General features: G+C 51.7%; 2 protein-coding genes across 2 annotated transcripts in view; one reads left to right on the top strand and one right to left on the bottom strand.

The window, feature by feature from the left end:
- LOC144248770 (uncharacterized) overlaps positions 1 to 22563 on the bottom strand; it is a 261668-nt gene that overhangs the window by 100803 nt on the left and 138302 nt on the right. The window contains 1 exon segment of the mRNA XM_077790763.1: positions 14962 to 15107. Coding sequence (XP_077646889.1) covers positions 14962 to 15107 — 146 coding nt within the window.
- Positions 5111 to 12203, top strand: LOC144248761 (olfactory receptor 14J1-like). Its single transcript, XM_077790753.1, has 2 exons — positions 5111 to 6096; positions 12124 to 12203. Exons 1-2 carry the CDS (start codon positions 5178 to 5180, stop codon positions 12201 to 12203), a joined length of 999 nt encoding a protein of 332 aa, XP_077646879.1. The 5' UTR covers positions 5111 to 5177.

Raw genomic sequence — 22563 nt, 5'->3', positions numbered from 1 at the left:
CTGCTTTCAAAACGCTGGGGTCAGTGGTTTCCTTCCAATGAAAAAGAACCATCCTTCTTCTCAAGGTGTTCATGGTCAAAATTGAGATTCCTTCTCCCAAATTCCATATATCCAAGGATCTCTCACATGACAAAAACTGCCAGGACAAACAGGTCTGTCTGGCTTGGCCTCTCAAGAGCCACCTCTCTTCACTTCTGCCTTTGAAACACTGGGGCTCTGTCCTTTCCTTCCTATGGAAAAGAACTGTCCTTCTTATCTACGCAGAAATGGCTGAAACTGGGGTTCCACTTCCCAAATTCACTATATCCAAGGGTTGCTTTCAGACAAAAGCTACCAGGACAGAGAAGTCGGGCTGCCTTAGGCCTCTGATAGCCGCCATTTATCTGCCCCTCAGACACCGGTGTTCTGTGCTTTTCTTCCTATGGAAGAACCATCCTTCTACTTTGGGTGTCCATGTCTGAAATTGGGATTCCACCTATAAAATTCCCTATATCCAAGGGTTGCTCCCAGACAAAATCTGCCAGTGCTGTCAAGTCTGGCTGGCCTTGGCCTCTGGTGGCTGCCCCTGCCACACCGGGTCTCGGTTCTTTCCTTCCCATGGAGATCACTGTGACACTGTGGGCACCTCATGGAACCAAGAGGATCATTGTGGCACCACTGGAGCCCATGGAACCAAGGGGCCATGGTGACACCGTGGGGCTTCATGGGCCCAGAGACCATTATGACTCTGTGGGGCCTGATGGAACCATGGAGACCATTCCAACCCTTCAGGGCCCCGTGTCACCAAGGGGGCCTTGTGACACCTCAGGGCCTCCTGGAAGCAAGGGACCCCATTGAAGCGAGGGAACATGGAACAGATCTGGCTGGCTTGGCCTCCCAGGGGCCACCTGACAGGTCTGGCTGATGTTGGAATGCCAAGGGCTGCTTCTCATCAGCTCCTGAAGCAAAGGGGCTATGTGCTTTCCTTGCTATAGAAAAGAACTGTCTGTGTTCAGATGCCCATTGCCAAAACTGGTTCTCTCCCTAAACAATTTCCTGTATGCAAGGTTATGTCTTAGGAAAGAACAGCCAGGTCTGGCTGCCCTTTCACTGTGGTGGTCACCTTTCATCTGTCCCTGAAACACTGGGGCTCTGTTCCTTCATTCCTGTGGAAAAGAAATGGTCTTGTCCATGGTCCATGGCCAAAATTAGAATGTGGCCTCCTAAAGTCTGTATATCCAAGGATTGCTCCCAGACAAAAGTGGCCAGGACAGACAGGATGGGTTAGCCCCGTCCTCTGGTAATTTTCACAGACCATGAGCTTAATATTTTTATTAGAAAACACCTTGCAGAGGGCCCAGGGATCTCCCAATGTGAGGTTTTGGGGGCTTGGGCACATGACCACTACATATGGACAAGTTAGAGATGAGAAAGCCTGGCTGGGTCTCTCTCCCTTCTGGCCCCACAGAGGTGCCGAGGCTGGCCCAGCCCCGTCTCGGCCGTGGGGCCGGGCGGCTCCTGCCGTGGGGCCGGGCCCCTTCCCAGGGAGCCGCCAGGCGCCATCGGCTGCCGGGCAGGGCAGGGGAGGCCGCGGGGCCGAGGCCGGGCCGTGGCTGCGGGTGCTGACATCTGGCCCTGCCGAGCCCTGCCCCGCCGCCAGCCCGGGCCCGGCCAGGATCCGCCGGGCCCCAGGAGCAGCCCCGGGCCGGGCCGGCTCGGCCAAGGCTCTGCCGCCCTTGGGCTTCGCCCGCAGCCGGCGGGCAGGGCAGGAGAAGCCATCGGCCCCGGCCGTGCTGCTGCTGGGCTCTGGCCTGGCTGCTGAGATCCTGGCCCTGCCCCAGCGCGGCCCAGCCTGACACAGCCCCAGCGCAGCCGCTGCAGAAACCTCCATGGCAAAACAGCTCCGGCCGCCAGCACCGAGCCCGGCCGGGCTCTCGGAACCATCTGCAGCCCCGGGAGATATTGACTCTGCCAGTGCTGCCATCCTCCCTCCCGTGAGTGAAAAGGACACAGGGCAGGCACACAGAGGAGCAGCATGAACACACCGAGAGCAGGGAAGGGGAAGTTGAGTCCCAGATGGGAGGGATGAGGAGATGCCTTGATCTTGGGGCTGGAATACTCTGGTTAAGCTATGGAGAAGGATGTCATTGATACATCAGACTCTTTTTCTCTATAAGACATTGAAAAGTATGGGGAGATTACTTGTTTCAGCAAAGGCCTCCATGCTAAAGTAAGCGAATGTTGAAGTAGCTGTGATCTCCTGTGAGAGGTTTGAACAGAGAAAGGGAGAACAATGATGAGATTCTGTGCCCTCAGGGAGAGAAGACCTCTGTTCCCAGAGATGAAGATGATTTCAGAAATAGATGAAGAGAACCTTTGCTCTTAAACAGCTCATCTTGAAATTAATATCCCATAACTTGGCATGGCCCATAAGCACAGCTGTGGGAAAAGGTGGGAAAAGATGAGAGGGAGTTCACAACTGCAGATTTCTCCAGGCAGCTTCTATTTGTGGAAATGAAAAGCCATGAGATAACTGTTTTCTTGTGGAGAAGTCTCCATAACATTAACAGGAAGAACTTCTCTCCATAAGTGAAGTGAAGAAAGACTATTTTAGAGGTGGTAAACTGATGGAAAATTTTAGGTGTTGTCTCTTTACATTGTCAGGTTGTATGGAGAGAGGAAGTGTTCTGAAAGTTTTCCTCTAATTCTTAATACTCCTTCTTTAGTTATTGTTAATACAATTTTATTTATACCCTTTTAAAATTTTGAGCCTACTTGGCCTTTCTCCTAATCCTATCTCATAGCAGGAAATGAGTAAGTATATTCTAGTGAGTGCACTGGTAATTAGCCAACACTTAACACACCACACTAATTGAAGCATTGGCCGAGAAATCTCAAAACGGTGAACCAAAACCACTACAGAAACTTCCTGATGAACTGCACCAGAGCAGAGAGAAAACAAGGCAGAACCATAATTTGTAAGGAATTGCTTGACCCTAATGAGCCCCGTGGTGCATTTGGAGCTGAGCCCTGGAACCTCAGGGCCTGAGAGGAGATTGCACAAACCTTTCCTGCAGTCAAAGTCAGAGGAAAACCCGAAAGTGGTTGGAGTCTAAAGCATTAATGGGACCCACAAAGGTCCATCTATACCACAGACTCTTCATAGAGTCCTTGGAGGAGGGAACTGGAGGCCAGGATGGCACAAAAACCTCTCAGAGACTGAAAATGGCGCAAAGAACTCTCAATGTGGAAAGGACAATCCAAAGTACGTTACAAAAGTTAAGAATCTAAAAGTATTCATGAGCTCCACTGAGTGTCAGTATAAAGTTCTAAAGGGACTCATTAAAGCATATAATTGGGGCCATGATTGCACAAACCTCTCACAGAGTCTGTAGCAAAAGGGAAACACCAAGTACCTTAAAAGAACTGAAGTACCTTGAAGCATTAATGGGCCCCACTGAGTGTTGTTACTGACAAAGCCTCGCCAGGGAGTAATTAAAGCAGTTAATTGGAGGCCATGATTGCACAAAGCGCTCAGAGACTCCAAGGAAAAAACAAAATCCAAAGTCCTTCCAAAAACCTGCAGTCCCTGGGAGCATGAAGGAGCCCCCAGAGCCATTCCTGACCAAGGCTCCCCAGGGACTCCTTCCAGCAGATCCTTGAGGCCACTGGGATGTGGGCTAGGGGGGGAAGCTGAGGGCAGGACCAGGGGCTGACAGTGCCCAGCCTGGCTGGGGCTGTGCCAGGAGGCCCCAGGGCCTCAGGACAAGGTGTCTCCTCACAGCCCTTGGTGGCACAGACCTTGCTGTGCCCCAGGGCACCAAGACTTGGCTTCTCTTTGTCCCCACCTGGCATCAGTGCCTCCAGTTCTCTGCTCTGCCTGGGGCCTGGGGACACTTTCTCAGTCGTGTCCCTCAGTGGGACCCATTAAAAGTCCCAGAAACTTTGGAGCTGGATTGCGACTTGGAGTTCTGCAGAGGTTTCTGCAGCTCCCTCTCAGGGCCTGATGTTCAGGGCTGAGCACAAAGCCCCAGAGGTTCATTAAAGTCCTTGTGCTGTGTCTGTGCTGCTGAGCTGGGCCGGGCTCCTGGCACAGAGGGTGATCCTGGTAACCAAGCAGAGCTTCAAAAGCACATTTCTCTTGCTGAGCAGCTCTTCTCCCAGCCCAGCAGAGCTGGGGCACTGCCTGCAGCCAGCCCGGGCACAGCACAGAGGCACAGAGAGCTTCAATCAGTCAGGGCTGGGAAGGGGCTGAGAAGTGCCTGGGGCAGAATCACTGCCAGCCCTTGGCACAGGAACCTCTGGCTGCAGGACAATGCAGCTGCAGCTCCTGGAGAGATCTCCTAAAGCTGGAACATGCCAATGCCCACAGCCCCTGTGAGTGCATTCTCTGCTCATCTCCTGTGCAGAGCAGCCAGGGGTGCCCAGGGCTGTCCTGCAGAGCAGGGTCCTGCAGCCCAGGGCGCTGTGCTGGGCCAGGGACTCTGCTGCCTGCCAGGGACAGCTCTCAGCCGGCCCTGGAGCTGCTCCCAGCGCTGGGGGACAAGATCTGGGGGGAAGGAGACAACTGGTAAATCTTGGAATGTTCTCCTTGTGTGGTGAGGATGCTGCATTGTTCAGGACTGTTCCCAGCATGGCATTTAACTCCACAACTTTTCCAAATAAATTATACAGGGAGCATAGCAAGACAAGATCTGCATAAATGGGAAATTTCTGCATTGTTATGTACTAATCTTTGTTGCCTGGATGGGGAATTCCCCATAGATATGCATCTCTCAGTTCATATTGAGAAAAAGAAAAGTTTTTTTCACATCTAAATAAACCAGGCAGTAACAGAATTCAACACACGGCCCCTTAGATGCAGCATCTTTGTGCTTTTTCCAGCCTGCTCAGGATTGCTCTGATGTTACCATCAGAGCTTGCAGAGCCAGATCTGTCCCTGGGCAGTGCCTGAGCTGGGAGGGGTCTGCAGGGCAGAGCTGAGCCCCCAGGGCTGGGCTGGGCTCTGGCAGCTCTGGCAGGGCTCAGCCCTGGGCACAGGGAAGCAGCTGCTGGCAGGGACAGCTCTAGGCAGAGAGTCCTGGGCAGGCAGTGGGGGCAAAATGCCAGCAAGCTGTGCTGGGATATTTAAAGTTCTCTCCACACCCAGCTATTCCATAATAATTTTTCTTACAGATTCCCACGTGAAGCCACAGCAAATGTCCAACAGCAGCTCCATCAGCCACTTCCTCCTGCTGGCACTGGCAGACACGCGGCAGCTGCAGCTCCTGCACTTCTGCCTCTTCCTGGGCATCTCCCTGGCTGCCCTCCTGGGCAATGGCCTCATCATCAGCGCCGTAGCCTGCGGCCACCACCTGCACACACCCATGTTCTTCTTCCTGCTCAACCTGGCCCTCAGCGACCTGGGCTCCATCTGCACCACTGTCCCCAAAGCCATGCACAATTCCCTCTGGGGTATCAGGAACATCTCCTACACAGGATGTGCAACCCAAATTCTTTTTTTCGTTTTTTATGCTACTACAGAGTTTTCTCTCCTGACCATCATGTGCTACGACCGCTACGTGTCCATCTGCAAACCCCTGCACTACGGGACCCTCCTGGGCAGCAGAGCTTGTGCCCACATGGCAGCAGCTGCCTGGGCCAGTGCCTTTCTCAATGCTCTCATGCACACAGCCAATACATTTTCCCTGCCCCTGTGCCATGGCAATGCTCTGGGCCAGTTCTTCTGTGAAATCCCACAGATCCTCAAACTCTCCTGCTCCAAATCCTATCTCAGGGAACATTGGGTTCTTGTGGTTACTGGTAGTTTATCATTGTGTTGCTTTGTGTTTATTGTTTTCTCCTATGTGCAGATCTTCAGGGCAGTGCTGAGGATCCCCTCTGAGCAGGGACGGCACAAAGCCTTTTCCACCTGCCTCCCTCACCTGGCTGTGGTCTCTCTGTTCATCAGCACTGCAGTGTTTGCCTACCAGAAGCCCCCTGCTATCTCCTCCCCATCCCTGGATCTGGCCCTGTCAGTTCTGTACTCGGTGGTGCCTCCAGCCCTGAACCCCCTCATCTACAGCCTGAGGAACCAGGAGCTCAAGGCTGCATTGAGGAGACTGATGACTGGATGCTATCAGAAACATTAAACTGCTAGCCAATTTCTCCAAATCACACATTTTAGCAGTAATTTATGGTCATTTTTGTTCATGTGCTTGTAGCTGCTTTAACCCTTTGTTTTAATTTTTTCATATTTTCCTCAAAGAAAAACCATTCCTTGTGCCATTTCCCATTTTGATTTTCTCTACATTCCCTTTGGCCACCTACTGTGTTCAAAGAGGGATTGTGCTCTCAGTGGCTTTCAAGGAACTAAAGGATGTCCCAGCAGAGTTTTCTGCAGAGAGGCCCTTTTGTTGCCTTCTCTGGAGCTGCAGCAGCAATGTCTGTGTGCAGAGCTGGGGCAGATCAGTGCTGGCACAGCAGCTGTGCCCAGCAGCAGCAGCACTTGGTGCTGCCAGTGCTGCTCCCGTGGCCCTGCCTCGCTGCCCTGGTGGCTCTGGTGTTGCTGCAGGGCCTGAGTGCTCTCGGGGCCGGGCACAGTCCTGGGGGTGGCAGTGCCGGGGCTGCAGCAGGGACAGGCCATGGGCACTGCTGGGGCAGCACTGACGCCTCAGGCCAGGGCCTGGGGGCTCCAGGCTCCTTGCCCAGGCTCTCTCAGGAACACGGCCAGGCCAATGCTCAGCACAGAAAACCCCCGTGAGCAGCCCCAGGCTGGCCGTGGGCAGGCTGGGGGCAAACAGCACGGCTGGTGCTCTGCAAGGGCCCTGGGGGAGACGGGAAGGAGCAGCAGAGCAGGGGCTGATCCATCCCCAGTGCGCTGCACAGCCCAGGGCAGTGTCCCAGAGAGTCCTCATGGAGCTGCCAACAACATCCCCCCTCTGCAGCCCTGGCCTCTCCCCCAGCTCACAGAGGTGCCGCATCCTTGCAGGCACAGACACGGCAGCACTGGCTCAGCAGCCCCTGTTTGCATTGCACACAGCAGGCGGGAGCAGCCCCATGCTGGTGCTGTGGGGACATGAACCTGAGGCAGCACAAATGCCATCAGCCCCTGAAGCCAGGAAGGGCTGGGGGATGCTAGGGAAACCACTCAGCTTTGTCCTGGCCTCTGCAGCCAGCCAGAAAGTTTGTTCCCATCAGCTGGGAGTATCCTGTCCCACTGCAGACGCTGCTGCTCAAAGCCAGGGCTGCCTGGCAGCCACCTCCAAACTGCCCTGAGCATTTCCTTGGCTTCACCTTTGCTTTCTTTATTCTTCCTGATACAAATTTCTTCCTCTTGCCCATCCTTGTTCCCTCCCCTGCATACAGCCCATCCCTGTTTGCCCTTTCCTCTCTGGCCCCACTCCTCATTGTAGTTCCTGACTTGGCACCTTGGGAACATCCCTTGGGGAGCAGAATCATCCATCCACATCCTTCCACAAGTGCTGCAGGAATTGTCTGCAGGCTCCTGCAGTACCTGGTGCTGCTCCCTTGCCAGAGGCACCCCAGGCCAGGGGGGCACATCTGGGCTGCTGTGTCTGGCTGTGGGGCTCCCTGTTCTGGGAAGTGAGGAGGAGCTGCAGAGGCTCTGCAGGACTGACAGGATGGGCTTTGGGGCTGTGAGGAGAAGCTGAGGGACCTGGACTGCTGGAGCTTGAAGAGGAGGCCCAGAGCTCCTCCTGCAACTGCTCCAAGGGTGGTTTCAGAGAATCCCAGCATCAGCAAGGTTGGAAAAGACCTTGGAGATCATCAAGTCCCACCTGTGCCCTGACACCTCCTTGTCTCCTCTGAACCTCCTCTTCTCCAGGATCAACATCAGCCTCTCCTCACAGGACTTGTATTCCAGACCTATCACCAGCTTGTTGCTCTTCTTTGGGCATGCTCCAGCCCCTCCATGTCCTGCCTAAATTGGAGGGCCCAGAACTGGACACAGCACTCGAGGTGCTGCCCAACCAGTGCCCAGCACAGGGGAAGAATCCCTGCTGTGGTCCTGCTGGCACACCATTCCTGATCCAGGCCAGGAGCCATTGGCATTCGTGGCCACCTGGGCACACTGCTGGCTCATGTCCAGCCTGCTGTCCATCAGTCCCTGCAGGTCCCTTTCTGCCTGGCTGCTGTCCAGCCCCTCTGTCCCCAGCCTGTAGCACTGCAGGGGTTGTTGTGCCCAAAGTGCAGGACCCGGCACTTGGACTTGTTAAACCTCACCTTGTTGGATTTAGGCCCTGGATCCAGCCTGTCCAGGGCCCTGTGCAGAGCTCTCCTACCCTCCAGCAGGTCCAGACTCCCAGCCAGATTGCTGTCACCACGGCTCCATGAAGCCTCAGAGTGTCCCAATGGTGTCCATGATTCCATGAAGCCTCCCAGTGTCACAATGTCCCTTTGGTTCCATGGGACCCCTTGGTGTCACAGAGTCTCTTGGATCCTTGGGCCCTGCAGTGTCACAATGTCACCGTGGTCCCCCAAGGCCCTGCAGTGTCACAGGGGATCCTTGGTTCCATGAGGTCTGGCAGGGCAGCAATGCTCTCCTTGGTCCCACAGTGTCACAATGGCCTCTTGGTCCCAAGGGCCACCACGGTTTCCAACGTGTTTCCTTCATTCCACGTGTCCCTGAGGAGCAGCTCAGGGCCCTTGGTTCCATGGAGCCCTGCAGGGTCACAATGACCCCATCATGACACGAGGTCCTGCTCTGTCACAAAGCTCTGCATGGTTCCACAAGGCCCTGCAGGGTCACAATGGCCTCAGAGTGCCACAATGAATTCCTTGGTGCTGCAGTGTCAAAATGGAGCCCTGGTGATACAAGATCGTTCTGTGTCACCTGGGATCTTGGTTCCATGGGGCACCACAGAATAACAATATTTTCCTCTGTTCTCAGAGTCCTTGATTCCTGTCGGTCTCAGAAATGCCTCAGAATATAGTGGGGAGGGATTTGGGACAAAGTGTTTTTGATTGTCAGACATGAAGAATCTTGATTTTCATATCTGTTCAGACTGCATTAGAAGGTGCTGGGGGTCAATATCAATTGGACATTGCTGATACCAATTTATAAGCAGGAAAATAAATCAGGACAAAACTGCTCTCTCTGCATTTTTTTCAATACAGTATATTCACTTTGAATACACTTCTGAAATCTGTTTCATTAACCACAGAAGAATTGAAAACTAAATATATTCCCAGGACCTTTTCTTTTTCGTGCATTTTGAACAAATATTTATGAGCTTATCTCACTGAATTCCTGAACTGAAGACTCAAGAAAGAAGAGGCCTCTGGAGTAGGAAAATTCATCAGCAGACTCCAATTGGCTGAGGATCCATCCCCATCAGAGCAGCAATGAGCAGAAATGGGCACAGCTTTGTGGCTGCCCCAGCTCTGGGATGGGCCCTGGGCCTGGAGCAGGAGCAGCTCTGGAGGGCCCCAGGGCCGGGGCTCTTGTGCTGGCCTGGGCAGATGGGATGGCAGGAGGGGCTGCAGAGCTCTCAGCACCTCAGGCAGAGGGGAGCAGGGCAGCCAGGGAGCTCCTTTGGCCTTGGCCAGGCCCCTTCCCCCATGGTGGGGCTGAGTCCTGGCTGAGCTGCAGCTGCTGCTGTGCCCTTGGCAGGGGCTGAGGCCGTGGGGCAGTGCCCAGAGCAGCCTGGGCTGAGCAGAGCTGTGGGGCCAGAGCCGGCTGGGCTGTGCTGGGGAGAGGCCCTTGGTGCTGCCCAGAGCTCAGGGCAGCTGGCAGAGCTGGCAGGGAGCTGGGCTGGGCTGGGAGAGCCTGGCACAGGAACCATCAGTGTCCATCTCAGCCTGGCTGAGCGGGCAGGGGCAGGGAGATCATCCAAGGTCCACAAGTTCTCTGTGTGGGAGCTGAGCCTGTGGCCCCCTGAGCCCTCCCAAGTGCTGGGGCTGCACCTCCAGCTCCAGAGGAGATGTGACAGATGGGAGCAGAGACAAATAATTCCTGCTGGATTCTTTATTGTGTTTGTTTATACAGATGACCTGGATCCATATGTAGACGAGGTGTTCTGTGTCAGATAACACTGGGAGAGTGATAAGAGTAATATTTTTTTTGCTGAAAATTATATTTCATGCATAATGCACAATGAGAAAAAAAATACACATTTTATCAGAAGAGCATCTGAATTTTTCAGAGGATGAGAGACTCATTTATGTTCCAGCTGCCAAACCTGTTCAAATATTTTCCTCAAGTCTTCCCTGAGATGAGAGGTGACCACCAGAGGCCAAGGCCAGCCAGAGCTGTCTGTCCTGGCAGCTTTTTCCTGGGAGAACCCTTGCATATAGGGAATTTTTCAGGGGGAGTATACATTTTTGCCATGAGCACCTGGAAAGATGGATGGTTCTTTTCCATAGGAAGGAAAGCACAGAGCCCCAGTTCTCCAGGGGCTGATGAAAGGCAGCCATCAACATTCCAAGGTCAGCTGGACCTGTCAGGTGGCCCCTGTGTCCTGGTTTGACACTGGCACAATGCTAGCGTCCCCATGAAAATGCAACCCCACAAATGATTGCTGTGAAATGCAATCAGGAACAGAGCAGAGTAGAGCCAAGCTCAATAACAAAGGAGAAACTTTATTATCTACTACTACTATAAAATGAAAAAAGCAAGAAAAGAAAAATTAAATCCAAAATTAAAACCTTCCAAAACACTGCTTTTCGCTCCCCCCATTTCCAACAAACCACAGTGAGACACAACTTGGACCCCCAATCAGGTTCCCACCCTTCAGAGGATCAATACTCAGTCCATCAAGGGAAGAGGAGTCTCTCCTGTGCCATAGACCCCCAAGAAACACAGCTGCCACCTCTTGTGTTTCCATGTCACACATGGCACCACCCAGAGAGAATCTGCCAGTGTGACACTCTCCTTTCCATGTCCCAGTGCTCTCACCACCATGCATGGACAGACTGCTCCATGGTCAGACTGCTCTTAGGATTTTTCTTTTCAAGGATGCTTTGCCAAGAGGGAAAAAAAAAAAAAAACAACCAACAGTTCTGTTTTTCATTTTTGGGATCGCAGTCGCGCCCCATTTCCCCCTGGGGCTGAGGGTCCAAGAACAGAGATCTTCTCTTCTTCTTCTCTGAAGACAGGGGGCATCACCACAACCCTCCTCAGCTCTTCTCTATTCACTCCACTCTTGTCTTTTTCTCAGCTGCTGAAGCAGGTTGTTATGGTTTGACACTGGCACAATGCTAGTGCCCCCATGAAAATGTGATTTCTTCCTTGAATGCTGTGAAGTGGAATTTAGAACAGAGTAAAGCAGGTTTAAGCTTAATAACAGAAAAAAAACTTTATTAAGCTACTACTACAAAAGGAAAAAAAAAGGAAAAAAAAGGAAAAAAAAAAGGAAAAAAACCACACAAAGATCAAATTAAAACCTTGCAAAGCATTTCTCTTTCTACTACTTAACTCTAACAAACTACAGTGAGACACAATCTGGACCCCAATCAGGTTTCCACCCTCCAGACAATCGATATTCAGCTTTTTGAGGGCGACAGGAGTCTCTCCTGTGCCACAGACCCCCCCTAAGAAAACACAGCTTTACATCCTGTGTTTCCATGTCACACATGGCACCGCCCGGAGAAAAGTTTGCTATGGTGAACCTTTTCCTTTCCATGCACAGTGTTTTTACCACCAATGCATGGATGGACAGACTGCTTTTAGGATTTTTTTCTTTTTAAGGATGCCCTGCCAAGAGGGGAGAAAACAACAGTTTAGTTTTTTATTTTTTGGGACCACAGTTCCCCCTATTTTTTCATTTTTCCCCTGGGGCCAGGGGTCTAAGAACAGAGATCCTCTTCTCTTCTCTTTCCTTTGAGGACAGGGGCACCACTACAAACCCCCTAACTTTTTCTCTGTTCACTCCACTTCTGTCTTTTCTCAGCTGAAGCAGGTCTCTTGACTTTGTTCTGGCATCCTCCTAAAATACAGTCTTTCTTGGAGGAGAATATTGGTTTAGTTTGTGGCTAACATGGAAAAAGTCCAGGTAAAGCCACTCCTTGTCCCCCTCCCACCTAGAATTCCTCCTTCTAACATCCCAGGGTCTAAGGTGTCTCTCTTTTTCTCTTTCAAACTGAGGAGGGGAAAGGAAAATTTACAAAGCTTTCATTTCTCAAGGAAGGGTTAAAAGTCTGAACTCTCCAGGATGGTTCGATGCCCAGACTCCGGCAACTATCACAGCAGCTGGACACCTTGCTTCCCCGTGGTGTATTGCTGACAAAAACTGCTGCTGTCTCTCTCTCTCTCAAGAGAGAAACTCTGGGGGAAGAACGGAGACATCTTAGATTTTTTCCACCCTTCCATTTGCAGAGGCTAGCTTGGTTCCAGTCCTTCCACCTTTGGGCCTACCTCAGTCAGGCCATGGGCCTTCCCCTCCCCCACCCAGCCACGGCCGGGCAGGGGAGGTCTGCACTCTCTGCTGACCGGAACCAAAAAAAGAGTGAGTTCTCCAGGAATTTTGCTTTTAACCCCTCTGTGTTCTCAGAGGCGTGTCCACCTTCAATTGGTCAATATCCAAACTGACCTCTTCCTTCCAGAAAAAATTCTTTTCCCGTGTCAAACCATGACACAGGTCTCTTGCTTTACCATGCATCCTCCTAAAATACAGTCTCTCTCCTGGAGGAGAAAATTGGTTCAGTCTATGGCTAACAAGGGAAAGTCTAGCCAAAAACCACTCCATCATCTCCTCCCACCTAGAATTTCTCCTTCTTACATCTCAGGCCCCAGACTGTCTCTTTTCTTCTCTTTCAAATTGAGGAGGAATAATGTTTCACAAAGCTTTCATCATCCAAGAAGGGATTAAATGTCCAAATTCCCCGTCCAGCTGGCCGGGCTCTCTGCCCAGAGCTCCAGCTCCCCCGCTGGGCACCTCCCACTCCCCTTCCCGCTCTTGCTGTCTCTTTCTCTCTCTCTCCACAGAGACTCTGGAGGGGGAACGCAGACATCCCAGATTTCTCCACCCTTCCATCTGCAGGGGGCCAGCCCGGTTCCATCCCCTCCACCCTTCGGACTTACCTCAGTCAGGCTGTGGGGCTTCCCCTCCCCACCCAGCCACGGGCTGGGCAGGAGAGAGGCTGCACTGCGCCCTGACCAGAACCAGAGAGAGTGAGTTCTCCTGGGAATTCTGCTTTTAACCCCTCTGTGTTCTCAGAGGCGTGTCCAGCCTCAATTGGTCACCCCAAGTGCCAATATCCAACCCCAATCACTGACTGGCTTGACCCTCTTCCTTCTGTGTTAAACCACGACACACTCCCAGGGTCTGGAATTCCAGTTCCTGTCCAGGAAAAAATGTTCCTGCCTTTGAATTTCCTTCCTATTCTATCAACAAATTATCATAAAATCAATAAATTATAATTAAAATTAAATAGAAAAAAAAATTGAAACATCAGTATTTCAACTCTTACTTACAATAATCCAATAATGATTTAACCCAAAACAACAATGGCTATTAATGTAACATTACCAATAAATATAAATAAATAAATTATATACCAAGAAATACCTTTTGAAAGTTTAAACTCATTATCTAATAGACTTAAGATAAAAAATATCCAAAAAACTAAGATACAATCTAACACACCTTAGTAAAACATTTTAAATTACAAATTTACTAAACACAAAAAAAACACACCACTATAATTTATCATACATTTTAAGCAAATAATTTAACTTTAATAACATCCTTAAGTATGCAAAAAAAGTTACATTATTTTTAAAAAACTTAATTGTAGATGGGTGGTTTTGTTTGGATATTAGGTTTTAGATTGTTTGAGTTAGATGATTTTAAAAAGGGATTTTTATATGAATTTAATCAGCTGAGAAGGAGCCACTCTGCAAACACAATTGACTGAAAATGAATAGGACAGAAATCAGTAACTCTGAAAGTTTTATTTGCTATCAAATACATTTCAGCCACCCAGCCCCACACAATCCCCATCCCACCACTCCAAACTGAGATCCCACTTCTCCCAATCTCCTCCCAACCCCATCTCACCCTGGCAGCTGTGGAATTGAATGAGCTTTGTGTAGGATTGAGTTTTTTTCAGGTGGAAACAAGCAATTTGAGGTGGGATTGTGCCTTTATAGGTTAAAATTCAGTTGTTTTCAGTGGGGTTGAGTGGTTTTGTGGTGACAGATCCATCCCTCTTGGCTTTTGGAGTGCAAAGAGATGGAGAACACTGCCCAAGATCACCCCAGAACCCACAAATTCTCCAGAAGTTGAGTTCAGAGTGTTCAGGGAGGGTGCAGCTGCCGGCAGCAGGAACAAAGGAGACAGGTCTTGGTTCCAGAATCCATTTCTTACCCCCGAAAGGCAGGGCAAAGGCAGGGCCGTGGGGTTTGTATAGGGTATCCCAGGGGTAGAGTAAGGGTTTGGGTCTAGGGAGGAGTTGTTAACAACACAAGAAGGGTGAGATCAAATTCCTACCTCTTAGCAACAGGGGCACTCCACACAGAATCCATCCCCAAATCCTAAATTCCCCCTCAAACTCCTGTGAAATGGTGGGACTTCAGATATTTTTGATCAATTTCTTTAATTTAACCCTGCTTTGGCTGTGTTTAAAGAATAAAGATGAATCAGAGGAAAATTAGGGCCAAACCAACAGGAGAAGCAGCCAGGTTTGTTCCCAACATGGATCACAGGGAATGTGGGTCACCAGACCTGTGCCCAATGTGGGTCCTGCAGTGGGGGATGGAGCTGGAGCAGAGCACGAAGCTCTTCCTGCAGTTGGGGTACTCGCAGGGTTGCCCTTACCGGTGCCTCCGTTGGTGTTTGGTCAAGTCAGAGCTCTGGGTGAAGCTCTTCCCACACTGGGGACACTTGTAGGGCCTCTCCCCGATGTGGATGCGCCGGTGCCTGACAAGGTGAGAGTTGCGCTTGAAGCCCTTCCCGCAGTCGGGGCAGCGGAAGGGCCTCTCATCCGTGTGAATGCGCTGGTGTTTGAAGAGATCAAAGCTGGTGTGAAACCTCTTCTGACACTCGGGACACTCATAGGGCCTCTCCCCAGTGTGGATGCGCTGGTGCCTGATGAGTTCTGAGCTCCAACCGAAGCCCTTCCCACACTCTCCACACTTGTAGGCCCATTCTCCGGTGTGGATCATCAGGTGTCATTTCAGATTGTTGCTCTGCCTGAAGCTCTTCCCACACTCCAAACACTTGTAGGACTTCTCCCCATCAGGAAGCTTCTCAGGGACCACCAGCTCCGAGCTCTGGCTGAAGCTCTGCCCACCTTCCTGGCCCAGAGTGGGTCTTTCCTCCTCAGAGCATCCTGGGCTGGGCTTGCAGCCCCTCCTCCTGTGAGATCTCCAGGGATTTTCCTCCCTGTTGGATTCCTGTTCTGTGGAGTTGCTCAAAATGGCTTCTTCCATGAGGTTCTGCTGCAGGGATTTGTCCTTCCTGGTTTCCATCCGCAGCTCCTGCTCTGGGGGAGGAAGGACAAGGAGAGGATGGGATTTGCCTCCGTGCAACAGGGAAGGACAAGGAGATCCCCCCAGTGCGTCCCCGGCAGGAGGGCACCGGCAGCGGGGCTGTCCTGCAGCAGGGGGCCAGGCTGAGCTGGGAGATGGAGCAGGAGAGAGGGGGAAAGGGGCACTGACTTCCTCCTCACCTGCCTTGGTGTCCCAGGGCATCTTCCTCTTCCTCATAGCCTTCTCCATCTGGCAAAGGGTTGGGTATGGGAAAATCCTGTTTTGGGAAGAAAACAAGGGATAAGCACAGTGAGTTTTGTACTGGTTTGAAGGCAAACCAGGGAGAGTCTAAGACAGAATGACAATTGAATAAGAAAATTAAAATCAAGGCAATAATAGAGAAACACTGGTTTAATCTGACAAAGTCAGGATATAACCTGACACCCTGATAATCAGGGTGGTGGTAGCAGTCTGATGAAATTGTGGCTGCAGTCCAGCTCGAGTGATGAACGTGATTCTGTTAAAGCAGTGATCCTGTAGAAGGGTCTGGTCTTCCTCTGAAGGTCCAGTGGTGGTTATGGAGCTCTTGTCCTCTGGGAATCCAGTAGGCAAGGTGGTTGTGGTGTTGCAAATGGTGAGATTATATCCAGGCAGGAATGCTTGGTTCCTCCCCCTGGGCGGAGCATCCCACAATGGGATGATGTAATTTTATCAGTGCTGCAGTGACACTCAATGGCCCATTAACAGAAGATGGCCCCTGCAGGGCGTTATCAGGGCTGAGCCATGGAAGAGATAAAGAACACTGCCCCACCTGTTGATAACAGTTTATGGAGATGGGGACTGAAAACACTTTTGGTTACATCTGACATTGTAACCTGAAACAGTGAGGCAATCCCTGCTCGGGGTGGGGGGTGAACACCACCCCCCTTACCCAAACTGGCTCAGGTGTAAAACCCCCACCCTGGGAAGGCCACGCACACAGGGGACAATGTCACACTTGCCCTGCCCCAGGGGAGATCTCTGTCCCTGTCACTCCCTTGCTGTCTCCCCTTTTCTTTTTCCATGTCTCTCTCTACCTCACATTTACTGTTCAATAAAATCCACTTTGGATTTGGTCTTGTTAGCACCTTAATTGGGGCAGGGGCATCTCTCTAACAATTTTATTAACCAAACTGTGGAGTTGCGGTTTTATATGTTTTATTACATCTTTATTCTGTCATGGTTTGTTCCAGTGTACCCCCATACTGTATTGGTTTCTCCCTGAGTTTTCCCGCCTTTCCCCAAGTGTCAGTTTCCCTAGAAAATGCCAAGCCAGTTCCTTGCCCCCTTCCAAGTGCCTTGTCTGTCACTCGGTGCCCCTTCCTCTACCTCTGGAAACTTCCATCCAGGGCACCGAGTGATTGGATGAGGTCCTGGGACCCCTACCCTGCCCATCCCTCACTGGATCCCCAGATGTCAATCCCCACAAGAGTCACTCCTGTCTGTTCCCCACTGGCTGATCGGCCCCCCCGCCCTCTCCCTATGTAACATGTTGCCAGCACCCCCGAGTTGCACTTGTTGGCTGGCCCCCTCCGGTGCTGTTGGACCCAAGGACCTCAATAAACATCGGATTTTTGCCCCCAACGAGTGTCTCTCCTCATTTCCTCGCCGTTGGAATCAGCAGCGACCTCAGGACCCACAAAGCACTCTCCAAAGCCCAGCCGGGTACAGCAGAGGGTGCTTCCACTCACCCTACTCACCCTGCAGGAGAGCTAGCTGAGGCTGAGGACAGTGGTCTGGGGCGGGGACGTGGCACCAAAGGAAATCTCGGTCCATGTAGGACCAAGGCCCCTGTGCTGAGGCTGCCTCCAGGCTGCTCCAGCCCCTCAGGATGCCCAGGAACAGGGGTTGCCCACAGCCCAGTGCACCCTGGCTGGCCTGGGTGTTAGCGTTCTGGAACACACATAATCACGGGATATGATTATATGCAGGTGATTTACTAAGAGCGCTGGGAGTCAGGGGTACAGACCCAAATCTGACTCCAACATGGCTTTCGAGCTGAAAGTATTTTATATTCTATCGTTACATAACTCACATATTTATTATTAAAATTATATTGTTCTATTATATACATTGACATGAGTTTCTTGTGATCTTTCTTAGGTCCCTGACCACAGTTTCTCATGATTATTCTAATGATTAAAGAGTAATTATATTTAATTACTAAACAATCATCACATCTAACTATTCTATAATTTATCATGTACTAGATACACAGGTGCAGTTCTAGCGAGTACAAGATCTTCTGGTGCTTAGGGTATTTATTTTTCCAGGGCCTACTAAGCTTATTTTTCCTGTTAAACCTAAAACCCTAAGATTTAAAAACCCTTTTACTATCACTGGGGCTACCCAAGGAATAGCCATGGATGAGGCTCTGCAGGACAACACAGGTTCAGCCCTGCTCCAACATGGGATCCCATGGGACAGGGCACACTGGGATTTGCCCCTGCAGCTACCCAGTGTGTCCAGAGAGACTGCAAGGAGACAGTGACCTCTGTCAGCGGGACCCTCTGAGTGGGACAACCACTCCTGGGGTTGCTGTGCCAGCTCCTCCATGAACCTCCAGCCCTGGGAACCTGGAGCAAGTGGAAGCCGCAACTTGGCCAATACTGCCTGTGCCTGAAGCAAATGGAAAGAGAATTGGGGTGGGAAAAATCACGGCTGTATATTTACAGAAGAACAGCGATGAAAACACAGAACACATTTAGATTTGTAAGAATATTTGTAATAACAACAGTTTATAGAAGGTATATACCTAAGAACATATCTAACAACAATATCTGAAATGTATTTACAGAAGAAAAAACAACGCCCTAAAACCTATATCCTAAAGGCAGCAAAAAACTCTAAAAACTATGTACAAAAGGTGCCATCTCTGTCCGGGATCTCCATCAGTCCGGGAAGAAAAGCAGGTGCCATGGTCACTGCAGTCAGGCACAGAGGGCTCTTCCGTGTGTCCCCAGGCTGGCACAGGGGGACTCTGCTGCCAGAGCTGAGGCTGGCTGGGTCTGGGGGCTGGGCCCCAGGCACTGCCATGGGGCTTGTGTGGCCCAGAGCAAGCACAGGACAGGCTGGGCAAGGCCACCAGAATCCAATGCACTGGGTACCACGGGCCTGAGCAGAGACCACCCAGCCCAGCCCCGCCCCAGCACGGCTGCAGGGAACCCACTCTGCCTGTGGGGACCACATGCCTGTCCTGCTGCTGGCATCGCTCTTCATCCCAGGACCATGGCCTCCTCTTCATCTTTTTAATCAACATCCATGTCCTCGGTGTACTCTTCCATGTCCACATCCATTTCCTCTTCCACATCCACCTCCATCTCTTCCTCTCCAGTCTGTCCTCCATCCACCTCCATCTCCTCCTCCTTATCAATTGGTGTGTCCACCTCCATCTCTTCCTCTCCTGTCTTTTCTCCCTCCACTTCCATCTCCTCCTCTCTATCAGCCTGTGTGTCCACCTCCATCTTGTCCTCTCTGCCTGCCACAGCCTGCAGAGGTAGCAAAACCTCAGAGTGGGGTCCCTGTCCCACCCCATCCCCCCAGAACTCCAGCCCACTCAGGCAGCTGGGGGGATCCACCTCCATGGAATGGCACCGTACCTTCCTCAGGACAAATGTCAGCATCCTGCAGGGATGGATGACACAATCCAGGCCTTAGGCAGCTTTGGAGACTGATGCTCTGAGGTATCGGGGCAGGAACAAGAAGGGTGACAGGAGCAGCAGGAGCAGCGTGCAGCGTGTGCTGAGCCCAGGGCCAGCGGTTGTGTTGTGCTGCTTGCTGGCTGCTGGCAGTTCCAGATGGGACATGGATTGTGACATGACCATTGAGCTAGAGAGCCTTTGGTTCCATGCTTAGCAACATTCCCCCAGAGCATGGTGCTCAGAGGCCTGTTCCCAAGCCTGGGGCATCCACAGCCTGGGCCAGTGCCTCAGCAGCCTCAGTGGCAAAGAGCAGCTTCCTCAGCTCCAACTTCAATCAGCCTCCTGCAGCTGAAAGCCGTCCCCCCTTGTCCTGTTGCCACAGGCCCTGTGCAACACTCTGTCCCAGTCTTTCTTGTGGCACCCTTGCAGTGCTGCAGAGCTGCAGTGAGGCCTCCCCAGGGTCTCCTCTTTGCAGGCTGAGCATCCCCAGCCCCACGTGGACCGCAGGCAGTGTGATCAGGGGGAGTCCAGGCTAGAGTCAAATGGCATCAGGAACGGAGAGATGGAAGCTTTAGGCCCAGCTTTGCCTCTCAATGTACAAAATTAATAAGAGTGGAGGGCAAGATGGTGGGACACTGGTTCTGCTCTAATTGGTGAATATAGTCTCTGTTTTTTTCTTTTTTTCTGTCATGCTGATGCAGGTTTGGCTGTTTGAAAGGAAGCTTGGCACAATATCCATTGTCTTCTCCATTTGTGAAACACCGAGCAGAGTCTGGGCAAGCTGATGTTGCAGAGCAAAACCTGCCAATGTACTGGTGATCCTGAGCCTGGAGGATTCCATTAAACCCAGCCAAAAGTAATTTCTGGAAAGTCAAGCCTGGTGTACATTTTCTTGAGTTTGGCTATGCCAACTTCACCTGAGTCTTATAATAAAGCAAACAAAATCTCAAACCAAAACCGACAAAGCCCAGAAGCAAACAAACCCACGCAAACCAATCAAACAAACAGATTTAAAAAATCCAAATAAAACCAAAGGGAATGAGGAGTTAATATTACTTTTGAGTTCATCACAGCAGGCAAATGGCTGCTTTCCACAGGATCACCATAAAAAGCCACAGATAACAGCTGCTCCAAAATACACCCAACGGGAGAACCATCAAAGTGATACATAGCAACTCTGGGGGCAGCTGCCCTTGAAGGTGAGGGATGAGCACACAGTGGTACAGCTCCAGCCTTCCCCAGCCTCCAGGCTGCTCTTTGCTCCTGATGTAAGAGCCTTGCAGGACTGTGGCCCCTCTCAGTGCATTCTAAATCATTCCCACAGCTCTCACTTGAGCCACTGGCATGTCCAGAGCAAGATCCAGGCACAATCCTACTGCCTGCTGAGCCTCCCTGGGAGATCCTGAGCATCTTCCGGCCCAGAGCCACAAAAGAACTCAGGCTCTCCCTGAACTGGGTTTTCAGGGGAGCTTTCCATGTCCCTGCGAGATGTGTTCATCGTTCATCAGGCTGTGCCCAGCCTGGATCAGGGCAGGTTGGATGCCACATGGGATCCATCCTTTGCCCTGCCATGTGATCCTCCATGCAGTGGGGAAAAAAAGCCAAGCACTGGGGAACCCCAGGTGCTGCAGCAGTGATATTTTTGGGAGAAACACGGAGCTGTGCATGGCCAGCTTCAAGTCTGCACTGCTGTGAGCACCAGGCCTGCCATGCTGAGCCCAGGGCCACAAGCAGTGCTCACCCTGGCTGGGACATTGAGTCCCAACATGGGATCCCATGGGACAGGGCACGCTGGGATTTGCCCCTGCAGCTACCCAGTGTGTCCAGAGAGACTGCAAGGAGACAGTGACCTCTGTCAGCGGAACCCTCTGAGTGGGACAACCACTCCTGGGGTGGCTGTGCCAGCTCCCCCAAGAACCTCCAGCCATGGGAACCTGGAGCAAGTGGAAACCGCAACTTGGCCAATACTGCCTGTGCCAGAAGCAAATGGAAAGAGAACTGGGGTGGGAAAAATCACGGTTGTTTATTTACAGAAGAACAGCGATGAAAATACAGAACACATTTAGATTTGTAAGAATATTTGTATTAACAACAGTTTATAGAAAGTATATACCTAAGAACATATCTAACAACAGTATTTGAAATGTATTTACAGAAGCAAAAACAAAGCCCTAAACCCTATATCCTAAAGGCAACAACAAACTCGAAAAGCTATGTACAAAAGGGTGCCATCTCTGTCCGGGATCTCCATCACTCCAGGAAGAAAAGCAGGTGCCATGGTCACTGCAGTCAGGCACAGAGGGCTCTTCCGTGTGTCCCCAGGCTGGCACAGGGGGACTCTGCTGCCAGAGCTGAGGCTGGCTGGGTCTGGGGGCTGGGCCCCAGGCACTGCCATGGGGCTTGTGTGGCCCAGAGCAACAACAGGACAGGCTGGGCATGGCCACCAGAATCCAATGCACTGGGTACCACGGGCCTGAGCAGAGACCACCCAGCCCAGCCCCACCCCAGCACGGCTGCAGGGAACCCACTCTGCCTGTGGGGACCACATGCCTGTCCTGCTGCTGGCATTGGTCTTCATCGCAGGACCATGGCCTCCTCTTCATCTTTTTAATCAACATCCATGTCCTCGGTGTACTCTTCCATGTCCACATCCATTTCCTCTTCCACATCCACATCCACCTCCATCTCTTCCTCTCCAGTCTGTCCTCCATCCACCTCCATCTCCTCCTCCTTATCAATTGGTGTGTCCACCTCCATCTCTTCCTCTCCTGTCTTTTCTCCCTCCACTTCCATCTCCTCCTCTCTATCAGATTGCGTGTCCACCAAGATCTTGTCCTCTCTGCTTTCCACGGCCTGCAGAGGTAGCAAAACCTCAGAGTGGAGTCCCTGTCCCACCCCATCCCCCCAGAACTCCAGCCCACCCGGGCAGCTGGGGGGATCCACCTCCATGGAATGGCACCGTACCTTCCTCAGGACAAATGTCAGCATCCTGCAGGGATGGATGACACAATCCAGGCCTTAGGCAGCTTTGGAGACTGATGCTCTGAGGTATCGGGGCAGGAACAAGAAGGGTGACAGGAGCAGCAGGAGCAGCGTGGAGCATGTGCTGAGCCCAGGGCCAGCGGTTGTGTTGTGCTGCTTGCTGGCTGCTTGCAGTTCCAGGTGGGACATGGATTGTGACATGACCATTGAGCTAGAGAGCCTTTGGTTCCATGCTTAGCAACATTCCCCCAGAGCATGGTGCTCAGAGCTCTGTTCCCAAGGATGGAGCATCCACAGCCTGGGCCAGTGCCTCAGCAGCCTCAGTGGCAAAGAGCAGCTTCCTTAGATCCAGCTTCAATCAGCCTCCTGCAGCTGAAAGCCGTCCCCCCTTGTCCTGTTGCCACAGGCCCTGTGGAACACTCTGTCCCAGTCTTTCTTGTGGCACCCTTGCAGTGCTGCAGAGCTGCAGTGAGGCCTCCCCAGGGTCTCCTCTTTGCAGGCTGAGCATCC

This window comes from Lonchura striata, unplaced genomic scaffold (genome assembly GCF_046129695.1).
Source record: "Lonchura striata isolate bLonStr1 unplaced genomic scaffold, bLonStr1.mat Scaffold_85, whole genome shotgun sequence".
Lineage (NCBI taxonomy): Eukaryota > Metazoa > Chordata > Aves > Passeriformes > Estrildidae > Lonchura > Lonchura striata.
Note: the sequence above shows the minus strand (reverse complement) of the source record. Positions and strands in the feature narration are given on the sequence as shown.

Bases quoted from the DNA above. Each gene is read 5' to 3' on its own strand.
- LOC144248761 (XM_077790753.1), top strand. From the start codon at position 5,178: ATGTCCAACAGCAGCTCCATCAGCCACTTCCTCCTGCTGGCACTGGCA. The intron at 6,097-12,123 runs ATCAGAAACATT...AAAAGTCTGAAC, and splicing joins GAGACTGATGACTGGATGCT to TCTCCAGGATGGTTCGATGC.